General features: G+C 39.9%; 2 protein-coding genes across 3 annotated transcripts in view; one reads left to right on the plus strand and one right to left on the minus strand.

Moving 5' to 3' along the window:
• Positions 1-1,568: 1,568 nt before the first annotated feature.
• On the minus strand, positions 1,569-10,699 carry ACTL6A (actin like 6A). 2 transcript variants are annotated; one of them, XM_055817402.1, is made up of 14 exons: positions 10,516-10,699; positions 9,500-9,576; positions 9,135-9,309; positions 8,659-8,759; positions 7,293-7,390; positions 6,509-6,603; positions 6,171-6,277; positions 5,997-6,086; positions 5,763-5,824; positions 5,328-5,442; positions 4,893-4,973; positions 3,825-3,920; positions 2,655-2,741; positions 1,569-2,097 (listed from the first exon to the last, which is right to left on the minus strand). In XM_055817402.1, exons 1-14 carry the CDS (start codon positions 10,538-10,540, stop codon positions 2,017-2,019), a joined length of 1,290 nt encoding a protein of 429 aa, XP_055673377.1. In that variant the 5' UTR covers positions 10,541-10,699; the 3' UTR covers positions 1,569-2,016. The 2 variants fall into 2 exon arrangements, with proteins under 2 accessions (XP_055673377.1, XP_055673378.1); XM_055817403.1 differs by lacking the exon at positions 10,516-10,699 and adding an exon at positions 9,887-10,416.
• A 144-nt stretch (positions 10,700-10,843) lies between these two features.
• Positions 10,844-20,586, plus strand: part of GNB4 (G protein subunit beta 4) — a 78,058-nt gene continuing 68,315 nt past the window's right edge. The window contains exons 1-2 of the mRNA XM_027780384.2: positions 10,844-10,907; positions 12,855-12,986. The gene's annotated coding sequence lies outside the window, so the exon portion shown is untranslated. The remainder of the gene's footprint in view (positions 10,908-12,854; positions 12,987-20,586) is intronic.

Below are 20,586 nucleotides of genomic sequence, written 5' to 3' on the forward strand. Positions count from 1 at the left end.
GTGTGCACAGGGTTTGAAGGAAGATTGGCAATAGTCTTCCGTAAAGTTGAAGTAGAAAGGTACTGCTACTGCTCTCAATGGTAAACACCTACTTCATGAAAACTTTTGCTTCCTGAAAGACTACTATTTGTGACTTTACTCCAAATTTCTATACAACCTCAGCTGAATGCTAAGTGTGCTATGCCGTATTGTCTGGTTCCCTTGATGTTTACAGTGTTCTAACAAAACTGTAGAAGATACAGATCTTTTTATTTCCATCATCTTAACCTTCAGTTACTCCTCTGCATCACATAAAATATCCATTTCTTAGACAGAATCAACAGACAATGGTGAGAAAACCCCAGAAAGTGTTTTGCTCTCAATATGGTGCTGGAACATTCACAAGTATTACCACTATACTGCATAGAACTTTTTTTTTAAGATGATACACAAGATAAAAGTTGAACAGACATAACGAAACTTAAGCACAGTCATTTCACAAAGAGAACCAAAAACCCCTTCTTTTTATCTTCACCTCTAGCTACAAGCTGTCCAGTCAGTCCTAGTACTTCCCTGATGCCACTGGACCTTTAGAAAAAAATGCTCATTGCCACGTGCTAAGGTGCAAGTTCAGTTGCCATTCCACATTTTACTGACTGAAGTCTTTTTCTTCCAGCGTGACAATAGCTGGTGAGTTCTATCACCTATTGAAGCTGACTAAGTTGGCCTCATTTTGTGAGAGAAATACGGTTTGTCAATAGCTTTCAAAATCTGGGGTGAGCAACTAACAGTTATTAAGACAAAAGCAGGCTGTTTTGATAAATTACTTTATTAACTGGAGGTAATGTGAAACTGTTTTCAGCTAGAGGCCTCATGATTATTTTTGCACAAGGTCTTTTAGACTAGGGAAAATGCAGTAGTACTGTTTACATTACTTATTTATATATCTTTTAAAGTCAGTTAAATGCTATTTGGTTTTCCACAGCTTTTAAGGTAAGGAGCAAAACTTCACTGTGTCCCGATACAGAACATCACACAGTTGTAAATTAAAGTAAGCTTAACAGCAACATAGAGCTACATCTTGACAACTAGTTCCTGTTGAGAAAAAGCCATCCTGCTTCCTCAGACCCTGAGCGCACTCCCCACGCAAAACAGGCACTTACCCACCCTGCTGCGAGTCAGCCGAGGGAGCTACACCAGCAATAAGAAGTAGTGACTGCCCCCATGAGTTACAGCTGCCTGTAGAAACATCAAGCCACATCCTCAGTTCTATGACTATTCTAGTCTTAGACAATTCTTTGCCTTAACTTCCCTGGCTCAAACAAGTTTTGCTTCTCACCTACATCACACAGGCATTATATACATTCTTAAAATCAGGTGGAAAGCACTAATTGTTTGCTGAAATGAAGTTGCTCCATAATGGAAAATCAGCAGGCCAGTGCTTAATGTAACATTCGCTACATGGAATGTAACATTTTCATGAGACGGTGAAAGTTCATGCTGAACTGAGTGACGTATAGTAGCTTACTAAATACAAACTTTCCTTTTTTAAAACGAGTAACTTTCTCTGCAAGTACTCACGAAGTTGCTCAAATATAAAAGACCAACATTTATTTTTAAAGAGAGAAATAAGAGCAGTTTAAGGCCAAAGTACCAGCAAGGAAGACTAGTATGTGAAAGTAGACAAGAGATTGTTTAATAAATTTGCACAGGCATTTTCAGGGTTATGCCTCTATTAGTCAACGTGTAAAGCTGTTCCCAGGAAAAGATACTAGAGAAAATAGACATTTATACAAAATTATAAAATGCTTGTTACATGAATTATTGCTTTACAAAGGATGTAAACATCCTTTTTCTATTGGTGCTATACCAATTAATCTCTCAAAATTTCTAAGCTTTGTTAAAATGGAACTTGAATTATGCAAAAAATCCAATATAAACTTTCTACAAAAAAAAGAGTCCATCCCATTCCTGAGTATGCTAAAGCTATAAAACAGAAGGAGCACTGAGCAGGCAGCAGTTTTCACAGTAAGAGGTTTAAGGACATTTTCTTTCTACACACTGTTTCCCTCCTTCTTCATATTCTTGTTTAGAAATCCACATCTGTTGAAAAGTACCCTACAAACAAACAAACAATAAATCAGAAAACAAGTGAAGGTTAAGTGAAACAACATTAGCTTTTCCAAGGAGGAAAAACAAGCAAGTCTTTACATTAAACAGGATAAGAGGACTTGACCTGCTTAACTCCCTTTCCCTCCGAGTTTTATACTGCCAATGATTATACTAAAGACAGGACGTTTGCAGAAAGGAAAGGTGATTTCAGTCTCCTTTTCCCATACTGCTAAATGAATCCCCACAAATGATTTCAGTATGCAGTAACTTGTAGAATTAACTTCAGAATTAAGTTTCACAGTATACATGTCATTTCTAGATAGCGTATTTCAAGCCTGCACCATACTGTTAAAAACGGGGAGAATGTGGCAAGTTATTATTTGATTGGAAATGCTCATGTTGTCTTCCTTTTTTAAACAGATTCTGTTCACCTTACCACAAGGATAGACAAGATTATGATTGCTATGGTAGCACAAACTCTGCAATGCATATTTAATGCGGAATTAGATTTTTGGGTGACGGTGCTGCTTGGCATAGCAACATAGTAACACAGGGTTACTAACCAAAGAAGCCAAAATGGAACCACCTATCCACGAGCTGAACCTCCGCTCCACTGTCGTGTTGTTCGCTATCAACTTCAGGCGCATGCTCTGAATAGAAAAGGAGATAAACGTGAAAGAACAACCAGACAAATTGTAGGCTGGTGACCTTGAAAGACAAGAGGAGGACAGCACAAGGACCTTGGTGTATATACCAGCATGCAGGTGAAAAACGTCAGTTTTATTAAACCTGCAATAACGCTCATTTGCCCTGTACTTAGAATTCAAGAATAGCCATAGTGGTAGAAGAACACGTGTGACTTTTATCCTGTTTCCCAACAGGGAGCAGCAGCAAATTCTTAAAGCTAGAAATAGGGCAGGTAGAAAGCAACAATAATCACAGTATACATTATCATTTCTAACTGCATCGGGACTAAAGTGTCTTACTGTTGCTGAACTTAATTGGTCTAGTCCTTTTTGGACCCTTTCATTCATTTTGTTTTCAAAATGCCTTTGGCAATAAAATCTTTGCATTTCAATGGGTTCGTCCTCAGCTATTATAAGAAGCAGCAAATAACTACCCTTCTCAGTTTCTCATAACATTCATGATTGCAGAGTTCTACAAGTAGAACATTTTTACTTAAATACCAATATTCAAGAAATATAATAAGCTATATGTGCTCTCAAGAACATAGGTGTAAGGTATTAATACCTTAGATATCAAGTGATTTAGAAAAATACAAGTATGTTAAATCACCAGGTTTTATCTATGAGTAGGTTGAGCTGTCTGTAGAATCCAGGAAGAACAATTCCCATGACAAAGTGACAAGACCTCAGGCAGAATGACTGAATGTGCCTCTAGTTAGTCAGCAGCACTTCAGAAGAGAGGCCATCAAGGGAAACAGTGACTGTTGCTTAGGGACAATTACAGAACTTAGAATCACAATCTGAAAGTAGGAATGGAAAAGTAACATATTCAGAAAGCAGTTACAATACCTGCTGGAATTAATTTCATATAATAAGTTTTCAAGACTTCTTTCTTTTCTTTAGAGAAAGAGGAGATTTCTTAGCCCACAGAAATCTCTTCAGCTGTTGGGTTCCTAACAAAGTTAAAGCTATGACATGTGCTCATGTATTTATGTGGCAGAAAAACAAAACGGTAATTCTATGCCAACTATGAAAGAGTTGTTTTACCGGTGGAGTTTTCTGAGACAGCTCTCTATTCAATCTGTCTGTGAAACTCTGTATTAGTGTGTTTCCTCCTGCAACGATCACGCTGCCATAGAGGCCCTAAAAAGAGAATAAGCAACCTACAATATTAACTCTGAAACCATTCCGAAAACAACTGTTTCACAGAATAGAGAGGAATGACACACAAGTACATACAATCAACAGCAATAATGCATTACTTGATGCCAACAATATTTGATTTTTTAATCACTTGAAAAAATATTTCATGACAGCTTAATATTAAGCTATACAAGGAAGACAGAAACCATGTGATTAATGATTCTAAATGATTTTGCAGAATAGTTTCTACTAAAGAGACCCCTACACCTACAGGTATCTCCTGTAACCAAACTGTTGGTTTTCTTCAAGCTGGATGTTCTAACCACAAAGGAAAACCCCCAGCACTGCAACAGTTTTCGATCTCACTAATGCTGCAGCAGGTGAACGCAAACCATGGCCTGGCTTACTAAGCCTGCCTGACATGCCAATTAAGAGGAAAATTTTTTGAAGCAACCCCCATGCAGTCTGCCTCAAATGTGAATATTTTCAAACTGAGAAAGTTAAAACATAGTTTTAAAAAGAAAGTTTTCCTTTAAAACCTCTTTTCTTCCTTTTACTCTCTACATAAGTTCCATATGTTTGGTTATGTTTAGGAAAGTATATCTGCCACACCTAAAAATCTGAAGACGAACAGTTATGAACATAAAATGCTCATCTGAAACCAATCCAATGCACATTATGCAGTGCCAGCCGCAAAATCTGGACATCAGCTATTTAAATATAGGCAGAAACACTGAGTACAAGTAAAAAAAAAATAAAAATCCTGATTTAGCATTTTGTAAGACAAAACAGTAATTGTACATATTCCTATATATGAATATGTAATACTTGGTGAATTATTCTAATGTGTTTATTGTTATCCTAGGAAATCCACACTTCTTCACTAACAGTATTCTAGTCCCAAAAAATTGTATCAACATAAAAATATCTATGCCTTAATGCCTTAAAATAGTATTTCTGACTAACACTTACCGGCCTGATGTCTATATCACACATTCCAACGCTTGTTGTGACAACATGGCTCACACCCAACATCGTGTTACCAGATAAACCCTAGAATTAAAATTAGTAATCTACACATCATCACTTCAAAGGAGCAAGGCATATAAAAGCCCTGAATTAGCTGAATTTAAAAAGTATTACCATAAACGGAGCTAAGCATTTTTAGGGAAGGGGAAAAAAAATATTCCTTTTTTTCCATTGAGCTCATCACCACCCATTTTGAACGATATTTCATCCTTTGCTTGCCCAACCCTAATAGAACACAGGCAAACTACCCCCAAGAGAACCACACAGTGTAAATACAAACATACAAATCGTGAAATTAAGAACATCATACAAAAAGAAGCCATATGAAAATCTAGTAATGTAAAGCCTTCCAGTTGCTACAGATGATAGTTGTTTTACCTTTACATTTGAAGGGTCAAACAATCCCTCAGGAATTTTTAGACGCTCAGCACCAAAGTCACAGTTGTAGCCGTTGGGGAACTCATAATGAACCGTTGGCATCTGTGCTGCTACCCTGGAGCATCAGTCAGAGAGAAACATATTAAATTGCTGTGTAAACAGGATGTTAAGTTATCTAAGTAGCATTATAAACTAAGGTTTCAATGGGAATATTGTGATTGATATGACTTACTCATTTGAGAATATTTATTATGATCTCATGCATCTGGGAATACTAAAAAACTATCACCTGGATATGCACTGTATTTCTACTTTCAGAAATGAATGTTTTTTATCTAAAAACTCCTTCTGTAGCAAAACCAGCCATCAGCAATGAACAGACTAAGCACCCCATGCACAACTGATAATTTTACAAGAAGGAAAACAGTAACATACTGTTCATCATAGGTTGAATCTGATACTTGGAGGACAGAAGCTTGGAAATCCTGAATGACACACTATGGAATTAAGAACAACATGGTTATAAGAATTTCATCTTCAATTTTATAGAACTGATACTGACTTTTTAAAGTTTTTCTAGTTCAAGAGGAAAACCTGATATACTTGCAAACAAAACCTCTTTATGGGATGCCTAGGGAAGTTTGAGAGTGGGAGAAATGACCTACTTACATTACACATGTAGTTGTGCCAAGACCTAGTGACCTGGGGTAACTTCTCTTTTCTCTTCCAATTTGCTGGTGACCCCTCACGAACTGCCTCCTGAGACAGGAGGAAACATGATCATCAGTGAACCATTTAAGCCTCTCCCCAAGCAAACACTTACTAAATAAAATTTTTTCCCACCTTTGAAGCAATCATATATGGAGGAATTATCTCTATGTTCATTTCCTGAAACAACTCCCGGCACTGCATAGTAATAAAGTCTCCTGCAAGTGGTGATTTTACAATACCTAGAAAACAAAAAGATGACTAAAAACCAAACAAAAAACCACCAAGCTGGAAAGCACTGAAATAACGAATAAACTCTCTCAACAAACTGTTTGTCAGCGAACACTGTTAGGCATTTTCTTTCCATACTTAAGGGGATACTCAGATTTAAAAACAGTAACAAAACGATAAAAGTGGAAGAAAGAGTAACTTGACCTTAATACTACAATGCTGTTACCAATGAAAATTTTTACCTTGCTGAAGTACATATCCATCATGCACTGGAATAGCAGTTGTGTGTGTTGCTCCACTATCCAAAATGAGACCTGTAGATCTCCCATTAGCAAAGCTAGCCAAAATGATTAAGGAAAATATTGTAATTTTCACTTTGTAAAAAACCACTGCCGTACAATTAGAGCATAACTAGGAATGAGGACTCTGATGTGTTATTCCTTGGCTCTACCAAAGAACTTGATGTTTTCCAGCGTGTATCATTTTTCTGTGAAGTGCACAACCTCATAGAGAGAATAGCATTTAAGTTCTGTCTGTGAACTCACTTGACCTTTGGATGTACAAAGGTGAGACTTCACGTCAGTAATATTCAACAAGCTCTAATACATCCAGTTCATTTAGACTCTGAAGCTGAAAACATGTCATTAGGTTAAAATAATTACAAATATTCATCTTAAGGCTATACGAACTTCAAGCTGCAGCTACTGTATTGAGTAGCCTGGACACCTCCATTTCAGGTCTGTAATATTCTCACCCATGGTATACAATGGGAATAAAATTACAAAGAGAAAAAAAAATAGACATCGCCTCCAAGGGAAACAGTCAGATTGGGAGAACTTCAAAACTGAGATCTAAAGCTTTAAGGTTCAGAAATGGAATTTGTTTACTTCCTCCTTAGATGTTTATGGAAAAAAATAATTTGAAAGAAAAGTTAGACATGCTGTTATACTGGGAATTGCCTAGAATAAGTTTACTGTAATTTCCTGGGGAGTACGGAGGGAGGTGGTGAGACATTCCAAAGGATACGCTGTTAGAACAGCGGTTTTACACAAGAAAAAAGCAGGGATGTTGTAGTGTTCAAACATCAATTCAGTCAGTTTTTCACGCTTTGCTCTAGTATTCCACTAGAAGAAAAAAATAAACCAAACCACAAATAAGTGACCAAAAAGATGTGTTTATCTTGAGGATCACTATAGCACACTAAAAGATGGTAACATAATAAAAAAGTAATTAGAATTATTATAGCCATGGTTTCAAACGATACAAAAGTTCTGGACAGATTTCTAGTAACTTACTTCTTTAGGACCTTTTTTATTCCAATTCTACTACAATCTATTAATGCTTATCTATCATACAGAATTAAAAGTGATATACATTTTTACTGTTATACTAAAAGTTTCTTTACATTTTTACCTCTCTTCCAATATCAGTCTCTCAAAGAACTCTCTGAAACAAGTAACATGTTACAAGGGGAAAAATACATGAAGTAACTTGCCCAGTTGAAAGAAAAGTCAATCTAGATTTTCCTGTTTTCAAGCTATCTTCCTACAGTTCTACTGCATGTGCACTTAATCCAGGATATATAGATCAAATATTCCAAGCCAACACATTCTGTAAGGAGAAAGTTAATGGGAACCTCTACTGACACACCCACTAAGCCATCAAACATGAAGTAACCATTGCAAATTCATCCATACTCCACAAGCTACGATTCAACACAAGAGAACAATGAAAAAGAAAATTGTTTTTCCTATGATTTAATTAAAAAAAGGCATAACTTTTGTATGGCATGTCTACCTTTTGTATTCTGACTTGAAGATCTGTTCTTCAAACAGTGAGCATGATTAAGTGACAGAAACCCTGTCTACCTATTTTCCCAGAAATTTGTATTCATCCACTTCATTCACCTTACAGGGCCATTTACAGAAACAAAGACAGAAAAATTAAAACTTCTCCATAATAATTATTTTTCTCTGTCACATAATATTAGTTGTAAGGCTGAATGAAGCATCAGATTTTCAATGGCATTTTATTAAGAGTAACTTAATACATGTAAGACATCCAAACATCTTTTTGCTTTTATTCTAGGCAGTAAGATTTTTTTTTATTTTTGACTTCTTTTCAATAAGTAAAAAACAATAACACATTCTAAATACTTTCTGATACAGCTCATGCAAACTATTTCAAAAGCCATTCTCTTCTTTGGAAGTTTTTCTTAATAACAGATTACTTTACAGAACCTGGCAAAGTACTTTAAAATTGTTATTTCTGTAGCTAGGTTTTAAATTGGTAACCAACAAGCCACTGTCAGACTCGTCCAAGGCTAATGTCTGCAGAGTCAGCAAGAAGATACCGTTAAGACTTAACACAGTGCAAAGCTGCTTTTACTCACCGGTGCTTCGGACATAAGGACAGGATGCAAACTTGCTTCAGATTTAATATGCATCTTGTAAGTGTGATCCAAAATTGCCTGGAAACTATCCCAGTCTTCAACTGTAACAACGTTGAAGCAAAAAAGATTAGTTACTTCTAAGTTTTGTTCCACTTCATAAATACATAAAGGTTTTCCAATGCTTTTTATTTGTGTTGAGCTCTTGGGTCAAAAGCTATTCTCAGCAGACATACAACTCCTGTAACAGTTTCGCAGAATTATCCTCCTCTGTTACCATCATGGCTATAACGCTTCAAGTATTATGCTGAAAGTCTACCAGCACTGTAAACCAACTAGACTTCATGCAATTTGTAAACTGGGTATCCGTTCTTATGGCTTCTGTTACCATACATAGCATCTGTTTACATGAAATCAATGACTTTTCACAGCTTAGCAATGCTATTTTAAAAACACGTAGAAAAAGGCAGACCACCTACTCATTCCATTTTTTAAAGGTGAAATGGCCTCCATATTTTCCCTTGGAACTCTCAGGGCATTGGTGTCTATGTAGTAAGTCGGCCCCCCTTGTTTGCCTTTGTCACCATCTATCTCCATCAAAGTGCTGCCATTGTCCCTTTCTAGCACCACACCAATGGCTGTTGGAAAATCAACCTGTAAGGCAAAAGGTAAGCAGTAGAGAATTATTAGCATTTTGGGTGGGTTTTTTGCTCATAAATTCAGAGCTTTCCTTACACAATACAGTCAGAACAAGAACCAGCATATTCTGTAAACTTTTAAGTAACAAACAAGACCTAAGGCATAAACTGATGTTACATTTCCATTGAGTCTGACAGATTCTCACCTTTGGACAGTCCTCGCCCGCATAGCCTGCTCTCACTGTATACGAGCCAATGTCAAAAACAAGAGCCCCAACTTCATCTGAAAAGATTGTTAATGAAGAGGCAGTGAATGGTTATTACACTATACTACAACCCCGACCTTCCCCTGCCCACCGTCTGTTTTGCTTGCATAAGAAGAAAAGCAAGCCAGGCATCTTTTTCAAGGCAAGGAGAAAAGTATTTGTCCAGAACTCCAGTCACCAGAGCGCTATTAGAAGACTGCAGATAGGTGCTAACTGGAACATTGTGATACCTTCCTTTGGCATAACTAAAGGGGAATTTTAACGGAAGAGGGAGCACATAGTTGCATCCAAGTAGATTACAAGATAAAGCTTTTAAGAAGCACTAACTTCACTGTCACACGAAGCCGGGTGAGCCCAGACCTCCCGGGGTGATCAGAATTAGAATGGTGGGCCTGCAAACACCGACTCTGTCAGTGAAGGCTGCCACACCACGAAGCGCCCTCATCCCCGTGGGCCCCGATCCTCGCTGAGGTGCTCTGCGTGTCCTAAAGGAAACCCAAGTCTGAAACAAAACACCCGGGCTTTAAGCTCTCAGGGAAGGCTGCGCACAAGCGGGAGGAAACTGCCGCCCAGCTCCCCAGGCGCGGGGCTCCCCTCAGGCCACCGCGCACCCGAGCAGCGCTAACAGCCCCGGGTCACGGCTCGGCCGGTCTCCGGGGGAAGCACCTCCGCGCAGCGGACGCCGGCAGGGACACAAACAAGGCCTGCCGCTGCGTCCTCTCCCTCACGCACGCTGCCACCGCGTCTCTAGGAAGCGGGGGCACCAGGAGGGCCCCGGCCTGGCCGCGGGGCTGTGGGAGCGCCGGGCCGCGGCCCCCCGCGCCGGGGCCTGAGGGAGGCGGGAAGCGCCCAGCGGCGGCTTGCACGCGCCGCCTCACGGCACTGCGCCGAGCGCAACGGTCGCAGGGCGGGGGAGGGGAGGACAGGACGGGCGAGCGAGGCGGCGCCGCACTCACCTCCCCCGTACACGCCGCCACTCATGGCTGCCGCTGAGCCCGCGCCGCGCTGCCCAGCCCCGGTGTCCGCCGGCTCCTGTCCTCAGCGATCCGGCAACAATAGCGCTTTCGCCCCTGTCTCCACGGCCTACCCCGCAGGCCGCCGCCTTCCCGCCAATAGCAGCGCCGTGGCCGCCCACCGCGTCGCGTCGCGCAGCGCCGCGCCCCGTCGACCGCCCGCTCGGGCACGGCGGCCAATCGCGGCCGGCGGAAGGCGGGGCCATGCCGCGGACAGCCAATCATGAGGCAGGAAGCGGAAGGCGGGCAAGCGAGCGAGAGAACGAGCAGGCGTAGGTGCGGTGCGTGCGGGAGCGGCGGTGTGAGGCGAGTGGCGAGGTGTGAGGAGCGAGCTGGTGAGGCCTGGGAGCGCAGATGGGGTGGGGGGGGTGGGTTGAGGGGAAGGCTGCTGCCTTCGGTGGACTGGGGAAAGATCGCTTCGGAGTCCTGAGGGCTTGTGGGGTGGGCTTGCTGCCGCATAGAGGGGATCTGGAGGAGCGGGGTGAGAAGATAGTCTCTGGGGGAGAGAGGCCGGCAGTGGAAGGGAGTTACTGTAGCTGGGCCGTCCCCGAGTCCTTCTCCTGCTACTGTCACTGCTCCTTTGGGCTCTTCCATTGAGAATAAAAAGTGTTTAAAAGTGTATCTTGATGTCCCAACCCTTTGTTGTTCCTTTCTCGCTTGGGGCACTCCTTTGCTCCTCAGACCCTGGTCCCTGATCCCTGAATCTTCCTTGTCTGGATAGTTGGGCAGTTCTGATTTTTGCCAGGTCAGCTGCCAGCTTAGCAGTTGAACTTATAATTAGGATTTGAGATTGCCTTGTTGTCATCAGAGTTCTCAGCCAAACCTGGTGTTCAGCCAGAGCAACTGGAGAGAGGAAACTATAAAGTTGGAGGAATTAAAGGAAACAAGAAAAAGAGATGTCAGGCATAACCAGCAGTTGGCATTACAGAAGGCTAAAATTCTAACTGGAGAACAGGGGAATTGGCTTAAAGTGCAAGCATTCCTGGTGTGCACCTTTTTGAATTCCTGTTATGATAGTTGTTTTGGAGGGGATGGGAAGCTGGTTTGGGGGGGGGGGGGAGTTGTGTTTGTCATACTGTAATCATGAATGTTCTTTTCAAGTTCACATAAGATGTATAGCGTATTTCTGTAATGCCGTAGTGAGGATCTCCAAGTGATTAATCAAGATTTAGTAAGCATAATACAATGACATTTTATTTATTAGCTTTACATTTACCTATAAAGTGTTACATAGCATAAGGAGTGAACTTAATAGCAATTATTGGACTAAATAATAAAAAAGTGTTTCTTATATTTTCACTGTAAGACAAAAATTACTGCTATGAGTCTCGCTTTGTCTTAATTTGATAGGGAGTTCAGAACTTCGTACAAAGCTTTGGGTTTTTTTTTTAAGTTGTAGCTTAAGTTTCAATTATATCACCTTATTTACACTGAATTTAATCAAAGAGAGATAAAATTTACATTTGGTGTATCCAGTAGTTTTATTCAGGAAGTTTTTAAAGTTGATGCTAATAGAACACATTATTACAAATTTCAGCAAACCTTATGCTAGTGAAGGAGAAAAACAGCCTAGATGACTGTGTTTAGACTATGGTTCCCAAGATGCTGCAGTTAATGTTAGGCTGGTGACCAGCAGTCCCCCTTTAAGCCTCATCCTGAATTAAAACACAGGAAAAACAGTAAAATCCAAGAGTAAGGGACAACCAGTTGGGTAGGGTTTTTGAAGCACAATTATGAGAATATCAGGAGGTGACTGGACTTGCTGACTCTCAAAGGCAAGGAATTTAATTTGACACACAGTTTGATTCTCTGTTTCTTTAATGAGCAATCTGCATAATTTTATTGTTCAGTTAAGAAATCAGAAGGTTTTACATCAGTTATAATGCAATACATCTATAAAATATAGATGCTAGCATTAGGAAGATAAAAAAATACTGCGGTTTCACTAACTGTACCTCATAAAGGTAGTGCACCTCAAATTTGTATTATGAAATCTTTTAAAGTTGATGTGTTATGATTTCCAGTATGTGGCACTAATACTCAAGGTAGAGTGCTTTGAGGAGGAGGAATTTAACTGCGGCTAGGAAAAGCAGTTCAGAAAATTTGGAATTACAATGCCAGGTCTTCATTTAGCTCCTGATCATACTTTATTTTGTAGTAATGGTTCATTGTATTTGTATGATATAAGTCAGATCCTGCTCTCTGCACAAGACCTGCTTATGGTTGATCTGCAACCCGGAAACAAACACAGCATTCTGCTGCTTTATTTTTCTTCAACACAGAAAAATCCCCAGTGATGCCATCAGAAAATGCATGCCAGGATAAAGAGGCTTGCGGCTGTGTGAGGCATGCCTGTACTTGACTCATCTTTACTGCTCCAGTGGCTGATCGGGACCAGTTGCAAGAACTGCAAGGTAATGTGCACTGAATATCATGCTGATATCTAGAAGCCTCAGGATTTATTAAGCATAACAAAATAAAGCGAAATCTGTGTAATCCTCAAGAAGCCTGGAGGATATGGGGAAGGAAATTTAAACTTACAGCTCTCTAGGTCTTACTTTTCTCTGCCTTGCACTTCTATAGGCATTTGCACCAGTGGAAGGTGTGTAGAACATAATTGCTGTTGTTTTACAGTGACTTTGCTTTACAGCATTGTGGATAACTGTACAGAGTTTAATGCACAAGAGAAATAGACTCCAGGCATCTTTTTTCAGCGGAGTCCAACCTTGCTTAAAGAGATGCAAATCTAGGATTATTTCAGTGAATTCCTGCACATCATCCTATGTTTGCATAAGAGCAGGTGAAGTCTAGGATTTTGCCACAACTGTTCATAATGTACCCAAATAATTTTTGGGGTTTTTGAAGTATTTTTGCTTAGTTACCTCAGAAGCAAGGATAGAAACTGTAGTAGATAGAAACAGTGAATATTATCTAGGTTCCCATATTGGTATAGATGAACATAGTATCTCGGCAGGAGTTGTTGGTGCAGGTATAATGCAAACAATGTGCTTTTCATGGGACTTTCACGTGCTGATTTACTGTATGTGATATGGTATATAACTCAAGAGCCAGACATGAACATAAATTGTCCACAGGAATAAAGGAAAGAATAATTTTCTAAGTGAGGCATGAATCAAGACACGAAATGATGACGTTTACTAGTAAGCAAAAGTTAATTTCGTCAGTGATAGCCTGGAGAATCTGAAGCTTCCTGATTATTGCTTTGAGTTTTTTAAAACTTCATTGAGATGTACTTGTTTCAAGCAAGCACATTCACCTTTTTGGTAATACAAAGCAAAGTAGGAAGTGACGGATATGTCAAGCCAAAACTGAACAGTGATTTTGTTTCTCAACAAGCTGCACTTCCCCACTGGGTGGCTGATGGCCTTTTGCTTTTGAACAGTGTCATGCAACTGCCAGTCAATCTCCCAGACTGCAGTGCCAGCCTTTAAATGTGGCAGAAGACGGGCTGTGACAATGGATTATTCGTAACGTCTGTGTTCCTTCTTGTTTCTTGATTGCAAAATGCATGTCAGAGGTTTTGTTTTTCTTATTTTCAGAAGAGGTCTTGAATGTTTATATGAACTAAAAAAGCATCTGTAGATGAAAAAGCAAAATAATCATTAATACTCCTTCACTCAAGAGCTTTGTATGACCTCTCATCTTCCCACTTTCTTTCCTAAAGTACTTGGGTACTTAGTCAATTTTAATACTTCCCTTCCTTAAAGGGATGCCGTGAGTATAAATGTACTATCAAAGTCCCTCTGCAAAGCAAGGGTTAGAATCCAAACTAAATGCAAAACCTCACTAAGGGGCCTCAACATTTCCACACCTAACCTTTTGGTCCTTACCTTAGGCTGGAATCCAGGTGCTGACTTAATGCTTTGTATAAAATGTACCAAAGACAGGCACCTTAACCTGGATTTACAACAGCATAACCACTGTACAGGATGTTTGGGCTTAGTGGTTGAAAATGCTGAGGAGAGGACATATGTCTGAAATCTTTCAGTGACTCCAGCAAGGCAGTCACGGGAATGTATGTTCCAGCTTTGGAGCTTGTGTGTTTAACTTGTCCTTTTGTAAAAGACTCATGACTCGCTCTTATTTTAGAACATGCTTGAAGGAAGAGGTAATGGTGCTTGCTGTTAATGTACAGTCAACTTCCCATCACCAGTAGATGGCCTGACTAGTTTTTGGAGAGGGGGTTAAAAAAAGAGAATTCATGCTGAGATTCAAGCTGACTGGCTAGAATAATAGTGGCTAGGATACACTGAAGAATGGAGGAAAACCCCATGTAATATTAGTGCTGCTTTATTGTTCTGAACTGTAAAGAGTTTCTGTGTAACCAAATTGGAGGACTCTAGAGCACTTCCCTTGTTTAGCTCAGGCATAATATGAATTCACAGAGCCAGACTCGGTGTGCAGGTGGTACAGCAGCATTTGTCTGGAACTGGTTCTGAGGTAGTAGGTCTGCTGGGTAAAGGCAGCCCTTGCTGGAACTTAAGTGTGCCTGTATCGCCCTTTGCAAATTAGTCTCCTGTGTACATCTGTCTTATTTGGGTCAGATCTGGCAGAACTAACTGTTTGAGGCTTAGTGCTTGGTCTGTCGTCGTTTTGGATTCTTGCAGGGCTTATTTGCTTGGCAGCTGGGCCAAACCTGACCTGGCTCAGTACCTCTCATCTGTAGAAACAAAGCCACTTACAGTTGTGAAGCCAGCTTAGCCTGATAAACAGATCTTTGTGTCAGCAGAGCCTTACCTTATATGAGGCATTCTGATCCCCTGCGCTTCGCACTGCTAGAATGGAAGTTTGGCTATAATCGCTGAGCAGGTAGCGTGGAGCGTACAGATCTGTTTCTTGGTCAGATGCTCTGTCTTCAGCCTTGCAAGGTTCAAATTCCTATTCCCTACTTTCCAGGAGGGTGCTGTGTTGCCTCGCTAGCAGTTTCAAACTGTGACACCATGCAGCTAAGAATCATGGCTCTGTGCAGCCAGAGGTAAGGAATCCAAAAGGAGAGCCTCCCGATTAACCGTCTCCTCTGAGGAGAGCCCTGAGTCCCTGTTTCTGCATATGCATTCTGTATTGGGTGAAATAAAGCAGTCTTGGGAGCAGAGATGTAGGGGTGTGGTAATCAGTGATCTTACAGGAGTTATGATACTTTTTGTGGTACCTTTTTGGAACCCTGTTAGGCTTGAAATCTTGGCTTGTTTTACTATACAACTATACTGTACAATGTTTATTCTACCACCAGGAGAGGGCATAGGCAAAGCAGGGGGCAGACACTGGCAATTAACATCATTGTACTAGGTTTTGGAATACAAACTAAAGTAGCATTATTTTTACTGGGTTTCAAAAAACAGGCCATTGGCTTGATTTTCTAGATGTGTCTATTATTGTATCACAAAAAAAGAGATTGTAATAAACTTAATTATTAAACGGTAGTGAGGAAAAATAATAGCGTGTTTGCTGGATGGGTGTTTGCAAAGAGATTGTCACTTTTTTCTTAAATTCATTCAGGTCATTACTATGAGAAGTATGTACTCTGTCATTCAAAGTGAGTATGTAGAGCAGTGCAATTGCACTGCAGCAAGAAGTCTGATGCAGAAAAGAGTGCTTTTATTCAGGAGACGTCAATTTATGTGGGGAGGCTTAGGATTGTGGTGCTTTATCTGAATACTTATTCACAGAAAATCAGTATTCTAGGGCAGTCATGCTACCACTGTTCAAAAGTATCAGCTGCTAAATTACAGCATCAGTACACATCTGTATTAATACACTCCATTTTAAAAAATTGTTGTGGTGGTAGATAAGATCTTTGCATTATTTGATGATCGTTGAAATTGCTGTAACAGATAAGTTTGTAACATTTTTAGTAATTATTATAAGAACTCATTTTTATATCACATGCAAATTTGTAATCCCTTTTCTTCCACTTACATGGTTATCTTGAAGTCAGATTCTTCTCTCTCACCACTTTTACAATGAGATAATAAAATAAAAAGTGTCTTTTATTTCAGTGCAGCAGAATTGTAGCCAAGAGGTGTATCAGGCCCAAGACATCATCCTTGCAAGTGAAACTGAAAGGAATCAGTGTTTCCAAGTGTTGTCAGAAAAAGATGTGGTACAGTGCAGAATTTGACAAGATCTGCAGATGATGAGCTTTCCTTGAGTCCTGATACCAGGTTATGTGGGTGGGTAGCCTTCATTATTTACTCCTTTATATGAAAATTAGCTATGGCATAGGTAATATTGGCTAGAAGGGTGGTCAGGGATGTTCTTTTTTGCAGGACACAAAGAGCATATAAGAACACCACTCCATGATAGTCTTGGTAATTTGTATTTATTAAGTTTTTAACTATAGAAGGCTTGTAAGGGGAGAGTTTTATTATCAGTCACGATACTTGTTTTCTTTGAACAACCAAGAAAAAGGGATAGAAAACTATCACTGTGGAATGCTTGTGGTACGGAAGAACTAATGTGAGCAAGTCTTGGGTGTTTTTAAACTTGTGCTTTTAGGAAACTGGGTTTATGCTATCTTTTTGATTGTTCCCCTGGTTTATAAGGTTGCAGCATAAGCTGTAGTATAGTAGTTGACAATAGGTAATCCATCTAAAACACAGGCTGCATGAATATCTTTATCCTTATTAAGATAGGATAGAGCTTTGATCAGAAACTTCTGCTTTTTGAGACACACAAAAGAATCCAAACATGAAACCAGGTCTTTTAAAGTATATTTCTCAGAAGCTGCTTATTTTCAGTGACTTGTTTAGATCTGCCTTCAACGAAGTTGTGAACACAGTTTCTCTGAGTGTACGCTAGCACCTTCATGCTCGCTGCTGCTAGCACAGGGATAGCCAGTCCTAGATACTTAAGATCTGTGTTGCTTACTAGAAGTTCTAGTGCAGGCTGTGTCACCTACCAGAAGTATGGTTTGATTGACTTAGTAGCTGATGTTTAATCTGAACTACCACCTCTGAAAGAAGTCAGTTGAGACTGCAGTTATCACCATCATTGGTGGCCCATAGGACCTTGCCTTGTATTGGAGTGGTTGGACTTGCCGCTGTCCTTTCTTGTCAGAACTCCTCCAGTTTTCTTGCCCCAGGGTTCCCCAGCCAAGGTGGTTGTCACCTCTTGGAATATTTTTGACACATAGTTTATGGGTTCAGGAAAGACTGATCTGAGTCGCAAAGGTGCTAGATGACAAATGCTGAAACTGGAAAAAAAGATGGAGCGAGGGTAATGAATTGCTGGTTTTGGATGCATCTGTGTTAAAGAGCAGACTGTGTCTATGAATTTGATAAAAATTGAGTACTAAAGGATACTAACAGCAGTATGTTTGTATTTAGATGTCTGTGTTTTCTGAATGTTAGTACTTTCTGTTCCTTAGTTTATCTCATTGAATTTCACTGTAGTAGCATTCTGTAGTTTCTGCTACGACGGAATGTTGTTGTCTTTCAGTACGGACATCCTTGACATCAGCTAGTCTAGCTGCAATATCACTAATGGAGGAGCACAAGGACACTAATAATGGGTTTGGCATCATCTGACAAGGCACACGTCTGTCCTTCTAGAAGGACAGAGAAAGAAATATTATTTTGCTTACTCAACAGTGTATTGTTCAAAATCATATTCATAGCTTAGGAAACAAAACCCTTCCTGATGTTTACATGACATGACAGTGTAAGGGCCTTTAACAGTTTTTTTGTTTGTTTGTTTGTTTTCTGTAACTCTCTGGCGTGTAGTGCATTTGCTTTGCTAAAACCTGAGCTCGTTTTCTCCAGCTAAAGAGCAGACTGGGGTAGACATACCTAAGAGGAAGGACCGAACTTGGAAAGTAAGGAAAGGGCCCGCTGTGATTGTCTTTTATGCGTGACTACAGGCATGTTTAAGTGGCTGGATTCTTCAACATGAGGCATTTCACAAGCATTTAAATGGTTGGTCCAGAAAAATGCTGAAGACTTGTAACTCCCACTGACTTGAGTGAGATGATCCTTTCCTGGGATGAATCATTTAGAATAAAATTAGTAATAACGTACTTATCAGATGATTCATGTCTCCAATCTTTTTTTTTTTTTTACTATACTGACCAATTTTTCGTTTTCTAATGTATTGGCAAACTTTATCAATGTGTAGAAAGGATTCTTTAAGGATTGGCAACCTAGTTTTCCATCGGGCACTACATATGTTAGACTCAGCAGCACAATTGACACAGTGTCATGAAATGGATGTAAGATTCTGTCATTGTGCCTCTCCTAAGACTCCATTAGAAGCCTTATTTCCTGATGCAGCTCTGCACCCATGTCTTCCCCTTCTCTCTATTCATTGACTGGATTTGTCCCTGTTGGGCTGCCCAGAACATTCAAATGAGTCAGTCTCACATGCTGATACGGTTGGATATAATAAAAACAGATGAAGGTTTTGTTAAGACCGCCTATTTGCAGAAACTCAGAAAGTTTTTGTATATTCAAAAATACTTTCTGGTCTTACTTCTAATAACATTTAATATAAAATATGTCCATGACAGACTGCACTTTTTTTTTTAATAAAGCAGGTTTGGAAACACTGATGGTAAGATTTTTTTGTTCATCTGTGGTAATGAGAGGAAGGTTGGTGAAAAGTTTGTAGTTGGATCTTAATTTCTGCAAAGGGTAGTTGTGAAAAAATTAGCCGCTTAGGTTTGGACCATCAAAGAGAAGATTTACAGAAAGCATAGAGTATGCATTGGCCACCTACATATCGCTGAACTTTGCCTTTTGAGGTTTCTAAACACAAAACAGTGCTTGCTGTCCTCCTGTCAGGAAAAGTGTAATATCAGAGGTAATGTTACACTGAGGTTTCACTTTGCTCAGATCAAGATAGCTCTGTCAATTATAACCCAGAAGAACATTTGCTAGTATGATGTCAAAGTTTAAATATATTAAAAATTAGTTGTCTTCAGCAAATAAATAAAGTACACCTAATCAAGCATTATCTTTCGGATATCTTTTCTGTTCATTACTTGTTTTGTCATAAAATCCAGTCGCTTGCAATGGCTCATTCAGCCTTTTTGGAAAATTGTCACGATACAAGTGTACTGCCTTCTGGATTGCAGGGGGATAGTAGATTTTGAAAATAATAAACATGAAGCCCTTTCTTATATAAACCTTCTCAGTGATGGCACTGAAAGCTCTTTTTAAAGGAGTCAGAATCTTCATTGTCGTACAGCTGGGGAAACGTGAGAACCCTCCAGCAAGCTAGTAGGATAGCTGAGTTAAGTAACTTGGATCTTCTTAAATCTCACTCCCGTGCTCTAGTCGTGAGGACAATCAGGAGGCCTTGCTGCTGATGTGGTTACATTTTCTCTCAGGTAGATGGTGATTCTGTATAGATCTAACACTGGAAACAAGTGGAAAAAGAATGAGTGAAGGTATTTGTCTTCCCTCTTGTTACTCTGTTTCCAAATTGTGGAGCTGGTCAAGATTCAGTCAAATCTCCAGTCAGGCCAACAGCAACCAGTGTAAGGCTAATTCATGCGTAGTGTCACTAGACTGTTTCCAGGTGCAGAGGAATGGTGCAGCAATGTCATGCCTTTGCCACACCCTGAAACGGAGGGGCTCTGCATGTTGCTGCATCTGTAAGGAAATCTCGCTATTCCAGAGCAACTGTTCTGATAAAGATTTTTCCCTTACATCAACTCCATTATTTGGTGGAGCAGTACGTGTATTTCTCTGTACAATTATCAGTTGAGAGTCTGGCTTCTGTTACACTTAGAAAATCGTGGTTTTTAAGAGGATTTCTTTGGTAGAAATGTATATGCTGCACTTAACAGGCTGATTCTTCCTACTGTTATAGTTTTTTTGCTCTTGAAAGACCTGGATGTAATTTTTTAACTTAGGTATTGGCAAAGCTTCTTGCCTTTATTCTTGTATAAACAAGCTGGGCCTCTAAAGCTCATTTATCCTCTTCTTCAAGGACACCTACATTTGAATGCATCTAAATTTCAATGAATGCTAAATTTTACTCCAAAAAGTTTTA

Source organism: Falco peregrinus, chromosome 12, assembly GCF_023634155.1.
Source record: "Falco peregrinus isolate bFalPer1 chromosome 12, bFalPer1.pri, whole genome shotgun sequence".
In the NCBI taxonomy this organism is placed as follows: Eukaryota; Metazoa; Chordata; class Aves; order Falconiformes; family Falconidae; genus Falco; species Falco peregrinus.

Coding starts and splice junctions, on each gene's coding strand:
- ACTL6A (XM_055817402.1), bottom strand. CDS start 10,540: ATGAGTGGCGGCGTGTACGGGGGAG. Junction 7,391..8,658: donor TCCTTATGTCCGAAGCACCG/GTGAGTAAAAGC, acceptor TTTTTCTTCTAG/TGGAATACTAGAGCAAAGCG. Junction 5,825..5,996: donor GGCACAACTACATGTGTAAT/GTAAGTAGGTCA, acceptor TTAATTCCATAG/TGTGTCATTCAGGATTTCCA.